Here is an 18,128-nt window from a genome sequence, read left to right as displayed (position 1 = left end):
CCCAGCGTGGGCAAGCCCCAGCTTCTCCTCAGACTTGGCTCTGTTAGGTGTCTTCTTTGGTCAAGTTATTAGTCAATTAATCAGGTGTGTTGCCTGCCATTTACTGAGTGGCCACTATAGACAAGGTACAGTGCTAAATGCTGGATATGACAGAGAAGAACGGCCCTGGCCCTGCTGGCTGCAGCTGCCACCCTCTGGGAGAGACGGATGTTCATCACACAGATGACTACACATGTGCAAAGTGTTTAAAGTATGATGGAGAGAAAGTCCTAATTTAGACTTAAGGGAAAAGGAAAGGCTTTCTTAAGGAAGTGACATTTAAATTGAGGCCTGAAGGGTGAGTAGGGAAAGAAAGGGTAACCCTCCCCTCAGTGGAGGAAAAGGATTCCAGGCGTTGGAGGAAGCCACGGGCAGCCCTAAATTAGCTTATTGGGCAAGGGAAAGGCCGTGGGGAGAGTTCAGGGCTTTGAGTATCAGGGGATGTGGTTTCCTTCACATGTGAGAATCACTGCCCTCAGTTCATGCTACTGGTTTAAGAAGTGAAGCCTATTGATGGAGAATAAAAAACGACATGTTAGTGCTAAGGACTTCACAATCTGAGATTTGGCCCAGCAGCAAAGAGAGTGAGAAATGCTCATGGGAAAAAAATCAGCTGTCTGTAGTAAGGGGACGCCAACAGCCCGGATGTGTTCATTTCCCTTCGTGGGGTCTCTTTGCCTTAGATGCCTCTGGTGTGACCAGAGCTGGGCTGCACATACATTCAAATGCATCTGGTCCCTAACAAGCAGGGAGCCCTGTATCCCTGCAGCTTAAATTGTAATTCAGGGTTTGAATTGGAGAAGATCGTCTTCCTAAAGCTAAACATCCTGAGAATTTCTAATGAACTTTCAGCTACTGAGGACTTATTTTAGTAGCAAATATACATCTAAATAAAATGCAACCTGAAAACCCTTTGAGAAAATGTAAAGCTTTCAATGATAATGAGTCATATATAAACTTACAAATGGCACAGTTTATTTGCATTCTTTTTCTCAAGGGCCTAATATTCCAGGCCCTTGAGAAAAAGAAAGAGAAATAATAAAGGCAGTTACAAAATATCATTGGAAAGATTTTTTGTTATCTTTACTTTGTAAGAATGTGTAGACGATTTAGGGACTTAGGAAACGTATTTATTGCATTTATAAGCTTTCTTTTTAATTAGCTTTTCATCGTTGGCCCATAATAAAGGATTAAGTTTAATCTTTGAGAATACAGAATTCTGGACTTTTTTGTTTTGGTTTTCTCCTACATTATTATTCAGCTTTCGATCTGTCCTCCTCTGCCTGTAACTATAACTATTCAGTATGAGTTCCGTTTATCTGTTAAATGTTTTCCTTATCTAGAGATCAAAGAATTTCATTGCAGTAAGTTACTGCGTGTGATGTAAGTGAAAACGATTTTCTGTCTCTATGCAGGGTTAACAGGACCTGAAGTCAGAGGTTTCGAGCTGGTGATCTCTGGGATCTGCTCTCTGCTCTGTTGTCCTAGATATCCATTTTACCTCCTTTTCCAAACCCTTCTCCACCCCTGCTTTGGCTAGATGTGCTACTGAATGCCCACCAGGGAAACTGTGCCTGGGATAAACCTTCACCTAGTTTTGTCCCTTAGCAGGTGGCATGTCTGCCTGTGCCTGCAGGTGTATGTGCCCAGTGCCACATGCCGGCTGTGCTGTCTCTGTACCTAAAGACTCAGAGTCCATCAGCAGAGGGCACAAGCGGGCTTCTATTAGACGTGATGTCAAGTGGCTGTCAGTTTCATCTCCCTTGTGGCACCTCAGGTAGTAAACTAGAGCTGAATTATGCAGGCCAACCTGTTTTCTAGCTCAACTTTTTCGGTGACTCTCATGGTTCTATTTTTAAAAATAGTAAAGGTTTTTGTGAGCTTTGAATGAGCTGGCTTCTAGTTCTCTGAAGTTCTTTTTTCCTTCAGAGTCTGACACGGAGCTCCTTTGTAGCTGTCAGCTTGCTTTGCTTCCCCTAGAATTCGGTCACCATCTGTTAAAGATCCCAGGCCCCGGCATTCTCCACAAACGAGTGTGCTGTTGTGGCCGTAGTGGATGCAGCTCCAGCAGATACACTGCTTGAGAGTAGAACAGAGCTCACAAGCCAAGACTTCCTAAAGCCTAAACGTCTTAATCACATGCCTTGAAGTTGTGCTGTGACATAGCTTCACACACCTGTACACCCCCATCCCCGCCCCCAGGGTAGCTCGCACAGTTAAAATCACTGAGTCAGTGATTTCACTTTCAAATACTTACAAAGGCACAGATGGTGAACTCAGAGTGTGTTAGTGGTTTCTATTTTATTTGAATTTTTTTCTTCTTTTTTAACTTTTTTTCCCCCTTTCTTTTTATTGAAACATAGTTGAGTGTACATATCTGTGGGGTACAGCATTGAATTTGGATACCTGTGTGCAATATGTGATGCTCACATCAGGATAATTAGTATATTCAACATCATACCATGTAATTGTTTTTCACAGGCCTCTACGAATTCCTCCCTTGCCCCTCTCTTTTCCTCTCCCTTCATCACCTCTGGTGTCCTCAGTTCTGTTTTGTCCTTTTGAAAGTTCAACGTATTATTGTGATTGTTGTATTTCATTCTTTTTTATGGCAGAGTAATATTCCATTGTGTAGATATACCACAGTTTCCTTATCTAGTCATCTGATGATGGACATTTAGGTTGGTTCCAACTCTTGGCTGTTGTAAATAGAGCTGTGATAAACATGGGAGTGCAGGTGTCCCCTTGACACGATGATTTCCATTCCTTTGGGTATGTCCCAGCAGTGGGATTGCTGGATCATATGGTAGTTCAATCTGTAGTTGTTTGAAGAACCTCCATACCATTTCCATAATGGCTGCACTAATTTACAGACCCACCAACAGTGTAGGAGGGTTCCCTTTTCTCTGCACACTCACCAGTGTTTGTTATTCTGTCTTTTTGATGGTGGCCAGTCTAACTGGGGTGAGATACCTCAGTGTGGTTTTGATTTGCATTTCCCTGATGCTGAATGATGTTGAGCATTTTTTTTCATGTGTCTGTTGGCCATTTGTATATCTTCCTTTGAGAAATGCTTATGCAGCTCCTTTGCCCATTTTTAAATTGGGTTATTTGTTTTTTAACTCCTTGTATATTCTGAACTCCTTGTATATTCTGGATGTTAATCTTTTGTCAGATGCATAGTTTGCAAACATTTTCTCCCACTCTGTCAGTTTTCTTTTTGCTCTGCTGTTTCTTTTGCTGTGCTGAAACTTTTTACTTTTATATAATCCCATTTGTTTATTTTTTCTTTTGTTGCCTATGCTTTGGGGTCTTATTCATAAAGTCATTGCCCAGTCCTACTGCCTGAAGTGTTTCCTCTATGTTTTCTTTTATAATTTTATAGTATCAGGTCTTATATTTAAGTTTTTAATCCATTTTGAGTTGATTTTAGTGTATAGCGAGAGGTACAGGTCTAGTTTTATTCATCTACATATGGATGTCCAGTTTTTCCAGCACCATTTATTGAAGAGGCAGTCTTCTCCCCAGTGTATGCTCTTGGTGCCTTTGAGGAAGATCAGTTGGCTGTAAGTATGTGAGTTGATTTCTTGGTTCTCTGTTCTGTTCCATCAGTCTGTGTGCCTGTTTTTAGGCCAGAACCATGCTGTTTTGGTTACTATAGCTTTGTAGTATAATTCGAAGTCAGGTAGTGTAATGCCTTTGGCTTTATTTATTTATTTATTTAACTCAGGATTCCTTTGGCTACTCAAGGTTTTTTGTTGCTCCATATGAATGTTAGAATTGCTTTTTCTATCTCTGTAAAGAATGTCACTGGTATTTTGATGGGAATTGTGTGGAATCTGTAGATTCTTTGGGTAGTATGAACATTTTCAGTGTTAATTCTTCCAATCCAAGAGCATGGAATGTCTCTCCATCTTTTTGTGTCCTCCTTAATTTCTTTCAGCAGTGATTTGTAGTTGTTGTTGTAGTAATCTTTCACCTCCTTGGTTAAATTGATTCCTAGGTATTTTATTTATTTATTTATTTGTTTGTTTTTTGGTGACTATTGTAAATGGGCTAGCTTTCTTGATTTCTCTTTCTGCTAGTTCATTGTTGGAGTGTAAAAACACTACTGATTTTTGTATGTTGATTTTGTATCCTGCAACTCTACTGAAATCATTTATCAACTCTAAGAGTTTTTTGTAGAGTCTTTAGGCTTTTCTATATATAGGATCATGCCATTTGCAAACAGGGACAATTCGACTTCATCTTTTCCAATCTGGATGCCCTTTATTTCTTTCTCTTGTCTGATTTCTCTAGCTAGTACTTCCTATACTATGTTAAATAGGAGTGATGTTAATGGGTGTCCTTGTCTTATTCCTGTTCTTAAGGGAAAAGCTGAAAGCTTTTTCCCATTCAGGATGATATTGGAAGTGGGTTTTTTGTATATGGCTCTTATTGTGTTGAGATTCTTTCCTTCTGTACCTAATTTGTTGAGCATCTTTACCATGATGCAATGTTGAATTTTGTCAGATGCTTTCTCTGCAGCTATTGAGATAATCATAGGATTTTCTCCTTTATTTTGTTGATGTGATGTATCACATTTATTGACTTGCATATGTGGAACCATCCTTATGTGTTTCTGGGATTGGTAAACTGAAATTCTTATGAAAAACCTATTTTTCTTATCATGATCTGCAGTAAATTCTTGAAGACTGCAGATTATGCCCCTCTACTCAAGTTAGTCTCATCTCAACACACTGGAAAATATCGTTTCCTAAAAGTATTGTAACAAGCTTTTGAAACTCTGACCTGCAGTCCCCATCCAAATGGTGCCCAAGTTATTCTACAGTGATGAGCCCGCAAATGTTTCTTCTAACTCATATATTTTCTAACAGCACTGCAGATAAGGTTGGCTTATATTTCTCTTGATTTATTTACTTTTTTTGCAGAAATCTAGCTAAGGTTGACATGTTTCTCTGAATTGGTGACAAATGTTGGTAGAACTCTGTAAATGTATTTTTATAAGCAGTCTGAATTGCATTTGATGTGATGTCCTCAATCTGACACTGTTGATCTCTTATAAATTGAGAAATCAGAAAAAAACATTTTGTATAGAAAGATACTTAGCTGTAACTGACTGCACTCTATGAGAGATTAAAATAGGAAATGTTGTTCAATATGCTATAGTTAGAAGGCTTCTTGTTTTATAATCAAAAAACTAATTCCAAAAATGGGTTACATTTTTTTAGTCCCTCTTTGTTCAATTTAATTATTTGCAATTCCCCCAACCACTAAAAATAAGATAATAAATAAACATTTACTGAACCCCAACTCAATCCCAAGCATTCTGCTAGGTACGTGAAACACTAAACCGAATAAGACATAGTACCTACCCTTGACAGACTCAAAATCTAATGGGAAGATTAATATTTAAATAAGTAATTACTCTCTGCTGTGTCAGATACTAAAATTGTAGAATTCACAGTACACAGTGATGGCGTGAAAGAATAACATACCTTGCCTTGAAGCTAGCAGTGACACATACAGAATGCAGGGGTCTGTGTCCTGCAGATGCCTCGTAGGTACTCGATACATGGCAGTGCCAGGGGCACCAAAGGTGACAGTGTGGGGGGTCTGCTTGGGAACAGGCAGAAAGGGGGTGTACTGTTTATAAAGAATTTATAAACAATAATAAAGCCCATTAAAAGTTACTCCTTTTTACTATCACCATGTGCTGACAATTCTAAACAGTGTCAGTGGCAAATCCTCATCCCACTTCAGAATGGATGCTTCAGATGCCCCAACCCTGGCAGCCACTGGCAATGACTGCAATGGGGACAGGAGGCCCGAGGGGTCCCAAAATCTCCAGAAGGCAAGATGCCAGGTCCTGTAAAAAGATGAGTTTCTTAAACAGGAAAGACCGAAGGACGTTCCAGGAAAGTAGCCAGCACAGAGAGAGGCACATAGGACCTTCGATGAAGGGTCTGAGCATTGAAGATGGAACGGTCCAGTGAGATAGGCTGAGAAGTACCAGGTATGTGACAGTGAGGAGGTCCTGAGGGGACTTGTCCTATGCGGTTCAGGTTGGGGTGGTTGCACACACCCCTAGAGAAGGTTCTGCGGTAAGTAGGAGACTCAGAAGTGGGATCATTAGATGTTGACAAGCTTTTCAAGAAGCTTGGCTGTGCCAAAAAGGACAGTGTGAGCAAGACAGAGAGGCAAGGTGGAAGGTGAGTTTTCCACGTGGAAAGACGGGAGTCTTGCTGCTTGCCCTGGGGAACAGCTAGAGGTGGGACAAGGGGTGACCACTGGAGGGAGCTCGGCCTCTGAGGAGCAGGAAGGTGGATGTGGACGCAGATGAGTTTGCAGTTGAGGGGACGGGAAGGTGGGGGAGTCTGTGCCTCGCAGACCCAATTTTCTCTAGGAAGCAGGAGTCAAAGTCATTTGCTTTGAGGAATGGGTGAGGGGTCTTGAAGACTTGTATTTTTAGTTTTTGCATACTTCCACAAAATATTAAAACACTTTATATAAAGCTGCATAATATACCTAGAGTTTATTAATTATGTATAAGAATTCAGTCATTATGAAATAACACATTTCCAAATCTACTCCAGAAAACCTTACACATTGTCTGCTGAAAATATCCAAAGTCAAATTCCTATCAACGTCCTTCCTCCTTGGACTTAATTTTCTCTCGACTCTTCCTTCCTGTTTCATCCATCACTAAAATTTCCTTTTATTTTTATCTTAATAATTTCTCATTGTCTCCCTCTTCTGTTTATTAAGTTCGTTGTCAGGGTGTTTGTTCTTATGATACCTTATTTCCCATGTCATGAGGAACTTTCACTCTATCCAAAGTCACCATTTTTATTCCATTCAAATGAATTCTTTTTAAAATTTCCGCATGCCAAAACTCTCTTCATAGTTTTAATCAAATGAGGGTAGTTTTTGTGTTTTTTGAGTTACAAAAGTAATAATACATCTTTATGTGGAATTATAGCCATATAAAGAAGACCGTAAAATATCAGTTTCCAATTGTGTGTGTGTGCGTGTCTGTTTGTGTGCTTCCTGAGATCCTTTAGGTGACGTCCCAGTGACATCGCTTGGAAACAGTTCATTTATCTTCCAATCCTGTATAAGAGACCCGCAGGGGACAGCCCACTGATGAGTGTGAACCGGTTCCCCTTTGTGAAATGTCCTTGCCCCACCCAAACAGTGTAAAAACTGCGTAGCCCTATTATTATTATTATACTATCGATTATTGCAGTATCGTTTTTTTTACTATCAATTGTTGGAGAATGTTATTCCAGAAGTGCAGTGAAGTCGCCTCCCCCTTTGCAGATTTAGACTTTGAGACTTGCCTGGAGAGACTGGAACCCACGGCAGCCTGGGTTCACTTGCCCGGCTCTCTGCTGGAGGACTGGGCCACCGAAGCCTCCTGGTCCCTTGCAGACAGGGCGTGCCCAGTAGCAGACTCAGTGGACGGACGGGACGGGGAAAACAGGCTCAGAAAGACGAAGTTAGTAGTTCAAGGGCACGTACTAGTGGTTGGTGGAGACCGAATGCATACCCAGGGAGGTCTGACTTTGAGCCTTAGCCCCTGATAGGACGAGACCTCACTCTCTGTGTTACGTCTTTTGTCGTGAAGGCTTAGAAAAATGTAAGAGACTCATAGTGATCGGGTTTGGGGATCAGCTTTCTTTTATTCGTATATGTCGCCCTAGGATCTGATTGTGGATTTAAAGATTAAAAAGACAGAGAGGAAATCCCAGAAACTAGCGCCAGGCTTAGAAGTGACGACAAGCTTAGAAGGAGATGAGCCCATGGGGTTTTTTCCAACTCTTTCTCTTCCATTCTCCACGCTTACTTGCTCTGAGATGACTTGATGTCATGTGACAGATCATTTCATTGGTCCCAGTAAATAGTATATGAAGAAATCAATTGACTTGAAAAATTGGGTGCTGACTTATATTGCTATATATTATTATTTATAAACTATGTAGGAAACTGGTATATCATGTTTAGTATCTGAGTTTTTAATCAACAGCTTTTGGATCAAAGGAGGGGGAATATTACTTACAATTACTTGTGCTTAAAGAGAAATACTTTGATCGTGGCTGTTCTAAGTGATTTTTGTTTTTCTTTCAGATGTCGCCCATTTAATGTGGTTTGAAAGACTCTATGTTTGGCTTCAGTGTTTTGAAAAATATATCTTGTACCCAGCAATAATTCTGAACGCCCTCACGATTGATGCCTTTCTGATAAGCAATTACCGGAGACTCGGTACCCAGTAAGTGGGCAATGGTTTATTCTCATAACGATGTGGATCACAGTGTTTTCAAAATCTAGTGTGTTTTCTCTGCACAGGCTGCAGAAGGAGCCAACTTATACCTACTAGTTATTGGCCATGTAAAAGAAAGCCGTGGCGGTCTTTTACTGAAGCCCATTAAAGCTGGGCAGTGGCTGTAAGTGACTGGGCACAAATGGAGTTAAATCTGCTTGAAGTGATGCTGTGATAAGTGTCAGTAGATCTGAAGGTCATCCTGCAAAGGCTTGGTCAGTGAGCCTCAATAAGATGCCAGAAGCTCAGTGTGAATCCGGGATTGCAGGAGCTCTTATCGCCACGTTAGAGCTTCATCCACTGCCCTGTGTCATTTCATTTAGCAAATACTCTGTCATTTTGTGCGGGGGGAGGGGGAGGTTAATCACTGTCCCTGCTCTGTCTGCATTCATCCAGAGAAGCCTCATCATTTAAAAACTGGAGCACAGAGACTTCATACCGTCAGGATGCTCATGCTTTTGCAAAACGTGACAATGTACGGTTGAGTCATGGGTTTCATATATTAAAATTGATTCTGAATTTACAAATGGAAATCTACTTGATAATTTGTGGATTTGTCATTGTGACAAAAGGTAAACGTTGACGGTTAAATGCATTGTTAGAGAAAGAGGATGCAAAAGAAATCCGTGGTCAGACTTGCTTATGAGTCACAGTGCTTAAACGCTATGTGTCCAAGTCCACCGGATGCATAATCCCAAGCATGCTAATTCAAACCCGCTCTTCCTTTCAGGATGTGGTGAGGACAAATTAATTACTGCTTGCCGAAGATTGAAGATTGAGCAAGCTGAGAGAAAAGTCATTTTAATACTCTATTGGACCTCGAGTAGATGCATAGTCACACAAAGCAGGCGCTAGATAACATGATCCTGTAACCTTTCTGTCTTTATTGGACTCTGTCTTCCTTCCAGTCCAGACCTGTTTCAGTTAGGCCAGGGCAAGAATTCTATGCCCTTTGGTTCTTAAAATCCTAGACTTCAGATCCAGGGATAAAAATTAGTCTCACTGGATTAAAAAAAAAGAAAGAAAGAAAGAAAGCAGACAGTGGAACTACAGACCCGTTAGATAGTTTAGATGGGGCCCAACCCAGCAGGTGGTTCTCCACCTGGAACATCGTGTACTTCTACCCGTGGCAGGGATTCCCAGTATGGCACAATCCTGGCCATCCCAGGACTACCCCCCGACAGGGTAGGTAGCCAGAGTAGCAAAGAAGGCACCAGAGCCACCCTGGGGTGTAGCACTCAAGGACATCAAAGCCAGAGTAGCAAAGAAGGCACCAGAGCCACCCTGGGGTGTAGGACTCAAGGACATAAAGTCCTCCCTATCCCATTTTAGGACAAGGACCTTGAGCTGAGCCTGCAGGCTGAGGCCAGGCTGTTGGAGAAGACAGATGCAGGGGTGGAGACTCCAGCAGAGCCGACAGTCCAGTTGCACATCATATTACTCTCTGTCCCCTGCAATTTTTTTTTCAGATACTCAAGTCAAAAAGGAGCGTCTTACCTATAGACCTCCGAATAGTCTCAACGGCCAGGTGATACCATCGGAATTACTTTGCCCAGAACCCAATGATGACAATTCCTTTCTGTTCCTGAGGCATCCACCTGCAGAATTTTTTCTGTAAATATCTCAAGACTTCAGGCACCCGCTAGACCAGCTGTTCTCAAACAGGACAGCAGGAGGCCGTACGTCAGTATCGCCTCAAGACCTTTCCCAAACTGTGCAAGCCTAGCCCACCCTGTCTTTTTTGAGCCCCTCTGTACTAGACAGTCAGACAAGGAACTTTTCAACAGCAGGCCCTGTTTCTTATCCACCTTTCAATACCAAACCCCTCGTAAATGTTAGAAGGGTGGGTGGGTGGGTGGTCGGGTAGGGGGATGGTAAATAGGTCAGAGGGTGAATAGTGGTGTCTTGTTAGGTATTTATATTTCCCACCCTGATCTTAATGGGTGCTCTGTATCTGTCCCAGGCTAAGCCTTCCCGAAGCCATCAGCTAAGTGTACAACAGTCTATGGCCACTAATGGTAGCCATTACCATCGCAGTGCTATAAAAGCCATGGACATCAGTCCTTAAGATCTCCTGTAGTTTTAACCAGCCACCATTAATAAACATAAAATGTATATAGTCCATTGAATCATGGTCACAGAAAACAGAAAGTTAGATATGGCCCACATCTAAATTTTGCCTGAATAACCCAGAAAATCATCAGTCTCCCCTGAAAACCAAAATATCCCTAGTCTTGAGATGCCTGGTCATTGGGGTCCCTCCAGAGGGCTTTGGCTGTCCCTCAGGGATTTTCATATACCCTGGGCTGTTGTCAAAGGTCACTGTCCCCTAGGTCATGTTTTAACACTGTATTTTCCTCGTGGGCGTTGGTCGTCCCCTGGAAAGGGAAGGCTGAACATGGAGCAGGGTTCAGCCTTGCTGCAGGGACACTGAGGGCTCTGTGTTGAGGTTACAGAAGACTTCCCCACTCTCCCCAAATCTGCATGTGGTCAAGTGCTGGTTTTCCTCAGAATCCAAATCTGGACCTGCCACGCAGGGCCTTGGGCAAACCCCACCTCCCGTGTCCCGGGACAGAGTGGAAACCCTCGCAGTCCTAGGCCTGAGAGCATGTAAAATGCAGATTGAAGCATATGGAACTGGAAACATTAGATCTTGATGACAAAATTGCCAATTTTGTACCTGACAAGTGCAGAGACTGTGAAGGCACTTCCTAAATGTCCTCTTCCTGGGACAAGATGATAACACCGATGAGAGTCTAAGGTCCAGGGTTCTTCCAGACTTAGGGAAATCGAGTTCCAGCCCCAGTTTTCTGTACTTAGCCAGAGAAAGAAAACCCTTCTCTTCCAAGTGCAGCCGTTCTCTAGAGATATCGCCACCTCTGTCTTTGAGTTCCCAAATAGCCCGTTAGAATCGGAGGGGACTCTGGTCAGAAGGACAGGCCCCTCTGAGAGGCTGCTGCTTACTCTGTTAGGGAGCACTGAGCTGTTACCATCTGCCTTCCAAACTCAGGACAGCTAGATGGCGCGTGGTCCACCTTGCGGTCTGGGGAATCACACACAGAGCACACCCTCTCTACACGGGCCAGTATCCAACTCCCTAGACGCCAGCATTCCGGAGTTCAGTCCTCAAAGCAAAGTCCTGGAAGAGCATTTCTTTGCCTGGTTCTGCTTGGCTGAGCTCCTAAACTGCAAAGGCCTGTGCCATGTGAAAAAATGGGGGTCATATAATTTTAAGCAAAAAAAAAAATAATAATAGGAGGCCAGAAAGCTTATGTTTACCAGGATGACACATATGCTGAAACACATTGAAAGTAAATATGTAAAAATAAAAATGGCTTTATTAACACACCGGGCTTTCCCCATCTGCAGAGGTTCATATTAGCTGTCGTCTGTTGCAGTGTCAATCAGATTCTTTCCCGATGCGAAGGCAGACACTGAACAGACCCCAGCGGGCAGCATGTTGTCTGTTTCCTCGCTCGGCATCAAGCTTGCTGGGGAACTTTTTCTCATCACTGCAGGAGTTACTGCGGACAATTTCCAAAGGAGCTCTGTGTCCTTGCTGAGAACCCAGGGACCGTGTTGAGCACTGGTGGAGAGGAGATGCCCTTAGTGGCAGAGACCACGTACTTGCTGGAGAGTGGCTGAGAACCGAGTTTCCAGCCTGGTTCTGCCCCTGTGAGGCCTTAGATGAGTTCCTCAAATGCTCCCAGACTCAGTTTACCCCTATGTAAAATGCAGACAATCACAGGGCCCACCAGATTGGCTTTTTGCTCCAGTAAAGTGCATAGCGGACGGTCAATGCTCAAGAAACGTTAGCTGTTGTAACGCACCGGGCAGCTCGCACACCCTGCTTGATGGTTCCTTTTCTCTGCTTTCCGACAGCTGGGACATCTTCCTGATGATCAGCGCCGGCATGAAGCTGCTACGGACCTCCTTCTGCAACCCGCTTCACCAGTTCGTCAACCTGAGCTTCACCGTCATCTTTTTCCACTTTGACTACAAGGATATTTCCGAGAGTTTCCTGCTGGATTTCTTCATGGTGTCCATTTTATTTAGCAAGGCAAGTCCATGGGCTATTTTCTTCATTTCAGCACTTGAGGGGCATTTCTCATCGAATGTTTTAAGAGCTTAAAACTTTTTCTTTGTAACAAAATCATAGAAGGAAGTGAAATTGAATTCTATGTGTGTTACATGCAATACGTAGGAGTGCAACATACATTACACTCCTATCCTTATACTTAAACCCCATGAAATATAAGTATACCATGTTATTTGCTGAAAATCCCTAATTAAAACGAATTAAACATTTAATGTGGCTTGAAATTTTATGATCTTTGTGAACAACCTCATTATAGAAGTTCCCTAGATTTTAAAATGCTCTGAGTTAAAGGTTAGCAACCAGACTTTATTTGTTCATTTATGTGTTTGCTTATTATACCTCTTAAGGTAAAATTTCAATCACAGGCTTTTATATTCTGTTCTCCCGCACTATATATCATGTAATAAATGCAGAATTATATCCTATGATCTTTAAAGTGTTTATGAAGTTATTAGAAACAATTTTACTGCTCGCGGGGCAAGAGCTTATCAGATATAAGATGTACCAGAATGAGTTTAATTCCTGATGCGAGCATTATTTACATTTTGACATGGTGACATTTGTATACTGTCTGAACCTCAGTTTTTCTATAAAATAGAACGTGATGAGGCCAGTGCCACCTGGTTGTTGAGATAATTCATTCATATAACTGTAAAAGGGTTTTTTAAGTAGAACGTCCCCTGCAAATGCGAGGGAACTTTTAAAAGTTTGTAGAAAAATGGAATTAAAAGAGAACACGAATCTTCCTATGAACATGTGAAGACCCCTCATACAAGGTGGAGTTTTTATAGCCATATGTGAGTAGGAGAAGGGACGTCCCACTGTGTCTGTGAAGGAGGGTGGCCAGGTTCCCACATGGAGCTGCCAGTTTAAGAGCGGCCCGAGTGAGAGGGTGGCCCTGGCAAGTGGATGGGGTGGCAGAGGAGCGGGCCATGTCGTGTGGAAGCCTAGGATTGTGGCTTCTCCATGCTGCCATACCTGACACGAGCAGTGACTTTCGTGTGCTGGGCACAGGCAGCCTTCTCCCTTCCTGCTGCTGGTCGGCGAGGGCAGGCCACACTGGGGAGAAGCAAGGACTCATGCGTGACTATGACTTGTCCTTTTTGTCCATGAGGACAGCAGGGCCATCCCGTGCAGAACTAGGAGCGTGGGGCCCCGCAGATCACCGTCTAAAGCTCAACCCACAGACAGCGGCTGCCGGCGGTCACCTGCACTTTCCTGGAGTCTTTCGAAGGACCAGTTAAAATACTAATCATCTCAGACAGAACCACGGCAGTCGCTTTCTTGTTTTCTCAATAGCAGGAGCATTACAGCACATATAACGTAAATAATACACTTAAGCTAGGATAATGGCTGAGTCTAAAAGAAAGGAAAAAAAAAAATAAAGGAAAACAACTGAGACGAAAGCTAGAAAACCAGGCCTCCTGTGCGGGAACTCTGAGTCCCAGCCCGTGTCGAACCGCCCCCGATGCCTGCTCATTCTTTGTCCTGAGAGTCGGTGACGGTGGGTTTTTTGGAATGAGAAACAGGATCTTATTCCCTGACCCAAAACTGTAGTTAAAGAGAGAGAGTGTTTGTGATCTTCCTGGAGAAGAAGCCAATGGACACCGGGGACAGAAGACTGGTGGCAGCGGGAAGCCCCCAGCTGGGTCCCCTGTGAAGGCTCTGCGGCAAATCCAAGTGATGCCTCCTTTTTATTCTCCTAATTGAATATTTTTGTAATGGTCTCTTTTAATGTATTTCCTAGAGGCTTTCTAGAAATCTCCAGTATTGTGTTCGCAGGCAACACTGCTCCCCACAGTTATTCATGGCACACGTGAAAGCTTATTTGCCTAGTGGACGCATCCGGGTCCTGCTAGACCCGTCCTGTCATGCCACCTTGCAGTCATCTCTACACCCTGCCTGGCCCTGCTCCTGTGCTGCTAAGTGGAGGCTGTGCTGTCCTGGTGTCCTGCCCCTCAGAGGGCTACGAGATTAGTGAGCAGACATCTGGTGGGCATCCAGTTTCCTTGCAAGAAAGGAGCTGCTCAAATATAGTACATGTCTCAATCCTTCAGCTTTATGGGTAGAAAGGGGAGAAGTGATAGAGGATCTTCAGAGTGAGATCGAAGCCCCGGGAGACCAGGGAGGTAAGGAGAGGGCTTCCAGAGCCTGGGCCTGCCTCCCTGAGTTCCCAAGTCCCCAAGTTCCCCTAAGGGTGGGACGATGAACGATGCCCAGTCTGCAGGGCCAGAGTCCCCTGGTACAGATTTAGTGTAGCCCAAGCCCTGACATGGAGAATGGAACCTCATGTGCATGGCACCCTGGCTCATGTGTATGCATGTATGAGTGTGTGTGCACATGTGTATGCATGTATGTGTGTGCACATGTGTGTACACGTGTGTGCATGTGTGAGTGTACACACATGTGTGCGTGTATGGGTGTGTGTGCACACGTGTGCGTGTTTGGGTGTGTGTGCACACATGTGTGCATGTATGAGTGTGTGCACACAGGTGTGTGCATGTGTGTGTGCACACATGTGTGCATGTATGGGTGTGTGTGCACACATGTGTGCATGTCTGAGTGTGTGCACATGCCTGAGTGTGTGTGTGGGAACTGCCTGTCCCATCCTGAGATGTGTGACCCTCCAGCCACACACCCCATGAGGGTCATCACCTTAGAGAAGTCAGCCCATCCTCCTGTTTCACTCTCAGTCCCTCGATCACATTCCTCTCTTTCTCTCTCCTACTCATTTAGTCACTCTTTTCTTTGAAGAACTCACATATTCACTGGTGATGCATCTGGCACATCTGGGTCTTCGGGCAGCAAGGTAGGTGTAAGTGAGGATATCTGCTTGCACAGGAGCAAAGGCGACATACCTCTTTCGCACTGGCCCTGGAAAGGTTCTCACAGATCACTCTGTCCTCAGTGACTCTTCATTGCACAAGGATGCAGAGGCAGGACTTGAAAAAGTCCCGCCATCGGGTAACCCTGCCAGCATTTCCAGAACACACTGGGCACGCAATTCTGTGGGCCAGTAGTTCAGCACGGGGCTGGCACTTTTGCCACTCAGGAAATTAAAACTAGAGGGTGAGGTGGTTTTAACGATTGAGCTCTACAAGTCATTGCGCCAGAGCCATGGTGAGGGCCGTGCTGCAAATGAACGCAGGTAGTGTTCAAGTTACTCGGAACTGGAGTTGTTCTGTGAGCTCCAGTGGAGAGTGCAGGGGAGGAATGTGGAACCACTTTTTCGAATGCCTGCATTGCAGAAGCGTTTGTTCAAAACACTTTGCTCAGGAAAGCCACTGTTTCCTCACTGGGTGTCCGTCCAGTAGGTGCCGGGTATTGCACCAGGTGCACAGATGACCAGCGGTTGGGATGGCACAGGCCCTTGTTGGCACTTTCTGGAGCCGGCACAGTTCAGAACACTTGGTTCATACCAACTTCACAGCAGCTTTGTGGGTGGGTGCTCCTCGTCTTGCGAACAGGGAAACAGAGGCACAGAGTTGAAGTGAATGGCTGGAAGGTCTCACAGATGTAAGATGGGAGGACAGGATTCAAAGCCAGGCAGTCTGGCTCTGTGTGTGTATTTTGTGACGCTGCCTCTCCTGCTTGGGGAGGCTGGGAAAGGAGGCAGACGGGACGAGATCATAGCAATAAATGGTGATAAGGGAGGTGACCGTGGCTGGGAGTTCCAAGAGCACTCAGGAAGACGGCAGCCAGTCCATCCTGGGAGGGTCAGAAACAATGATGCTTCCCTTGAGACGGGAAGAACCTGGAGCGAATTGGGCAGGGAAGGCAGGAACATTGAGCCACGCAGAGAGTACTGCCTGCGTAAAGGCCCAGAAGCGAGGAGCATTTGGCGTATTCCAGGGTGTGCAAAGTATTTGGGAAGTGTGGAGACGTGGGAGGAGAGGGTGGTCGGATCGTGAGAGGTGGCCCCAGAGGGTCCTTACGGGCTAGGTCAGGGAGGACTGAGCATGTCCTGCTACAGTTTGGACTTTACTTCTACACCGGCTGAGGTTGTTACGCAGAGGAGTGACAGGGTCAGTGTTGCATTTTAGGAATATGTCTTTGTGGAAGTGACAAAGAGTGGAGTCCTGGAACTAGACAGGAAATCATTGCAGCAATCTAGGCAGCTCAGGAGGGGGCAGAGTGGGGAGAAGGGGACAGATTCGGGAGGTGTTTGAGAGGGAGAGCTGACACCACTCAGTGACCGTGTGCATGCTGGGGAGAGTGGACCAGGGGAGAAAGCCACATCCGGAAGCCAGATGTGCCGCACCCGGGAGAGCTGTCAGGGTCCTCAAGCAACTGGGTAAAAGGCAAGAGTCTGAAGAAGGAGGAAGCTGTGGTCAGCAATGTCAGTGGCTTCACAGAGGTCAAAGCCGAGGCTGAAATGTCACCACTGCATTGGCAGCAGAGGAGTCCTTGGCGAGATCGATGGCACAGTGGGGCTGACACTGTTCAAGTCGGGTCCTCAGGGTTGGGACCCTGGCTGTCCTGGCTTTGCATCCTCTGTGCCTCCAGCAGCACCCTCGCTGTGGAGAGCTTGTAAATGACCGAGTGTGTTTTAAACAGCTCGGGGTGTTTAAATGTGGGTGTTCGGGGCAGTTGTAGTGCACTATTTGGTGAAACCGTTTTTAAGAGCAAACTCCACAGTCACCACCATTTTAGGGCTGTTGGTTCTTTATTGGCTTAGAAGAGGTGAACGGCTTTAAACATGATGTTCTTGTTACATATGAAAGGTTTAGTCCAGTGATCGGCTGGGAATAGACACGCTAAACACGTATGATATGAGGGCTGGTCTGCAGGGTTTGCTTGGTGACACCATCTCTAGATTTAAAATACAGGCATTGACATTTTTCATACGATTATTGAGTTCTCAGACATCCCAGCCAGGGAATTGTGAGCAGCAAACGTCCTTTCCTTGGGTGCCCCTGAGGTTCTGGATGGTGACAGGTGCACCTGCCTCCTGCATAAGGTCACTGTGTGGCTGACTGGTTCTCATTATTCTAAGATAAGGTGATGGTCATAGTGTTACCTTTTTGATGAAACAGTTTTGACTGATGCTGCTTTTTCCAACTTTCGGTTTCATTTTATCTTGCTTTCTCTCACCGCATGGAAGAATGGGCTTGTCAGATTTATTGATCTTTTCATAATTCTGGAATCTTCAGTGAGGTCATCCCACAGTTTGCTCTCTCCTGGATAAGACTAACCCCGATAATAACATCAATTCACAAGGACTAGAGTGTTCTTTATACCCTATGGTGTCCTATCCTTAAGGAAATGAATAACATCTGCTCTGATAAAACCTAAATTGTCTGCAACTTGCTGTAGGAAATTTGTCTGGATTACATACTGGCAGCTTGGTTGTCATCTGAAAGGACAGATGGGACAGAAATAGAAAGAAAAGAGAGAACGGGCATGAGGGGAAGACGGACCAGAGCACTAGAAACTTTATATTCAACTGAATTTGGCAGATGGGTGGTTGGTTAATTTTTAAAAATCAAGCAAGAAATAATAATAAATGATAACTACATACCTAACATTATAGTTTTATAATAACTTAAAACTTAACTCCCATTGCCAGTCTTTTGATGGAGGCGTAGGCTCTCTTTGAGTAGGAATCTACTGGATGAGGACCTACCCTGATCACCCAGTTTCGTATTGTAATTCGACCCTGGTCCC

The 18,128-nt window shown here is 44.4% G+C and overlaps 1 protein-coding gene across 1 annotated transcript in view; it reads left to right on the top strand.

Annotated features, from left to right (window-relative positions):
• LOC134376185 (pecanex-like protein 2) overlaps positions 1 to 16,995 on the top strand; it is a 45,960-nt gene extending 28,965 nt beyond the window's left edge. The window contains exons 6-9 of the mRNA XM_063094826.1: positions 8,170 to 8,311; positions 12,245 to 12,422; positions 14,019 to 14,141; positions 16,678 to 16,995. Coding sequence (XP_062950896.1) covers positions 8,170 to 8,311; positions 12,245 to 12,422; positions 14,019 to 14,141; positions 16,678 to 16,995 — 761 coding nt within the window. The remainder of the gene's footprint in view (positions 1 to 8,169; positions 8,312 to 12,244; positions 12,423 to 14,018; positions 14,142 to 16,677) is intronic.
• Positions 16,996 to 18,128: the final 1,133 nt, after the last annotated feature.

The sequence above is a fragment of the Cynocephalus volans genome, chromosome 4, assembly GCF_027409185.1.
Source record: "Cynocephalus volans isolate mCynVol1 chromosome 4, mCynVol1.pri, whole genome shotgun sequence".
NCBI classification, from domain to species: domain Eukaryota; kingdom Metazoa; phylum Chordata; class Mammalia; order Dermoptera; family Cynocephalidae; genus Cynocephalus; species Cynocephalus volans.
This window is presented reverse-complemented; position numbering and strand designations above follow the sequence as displayed.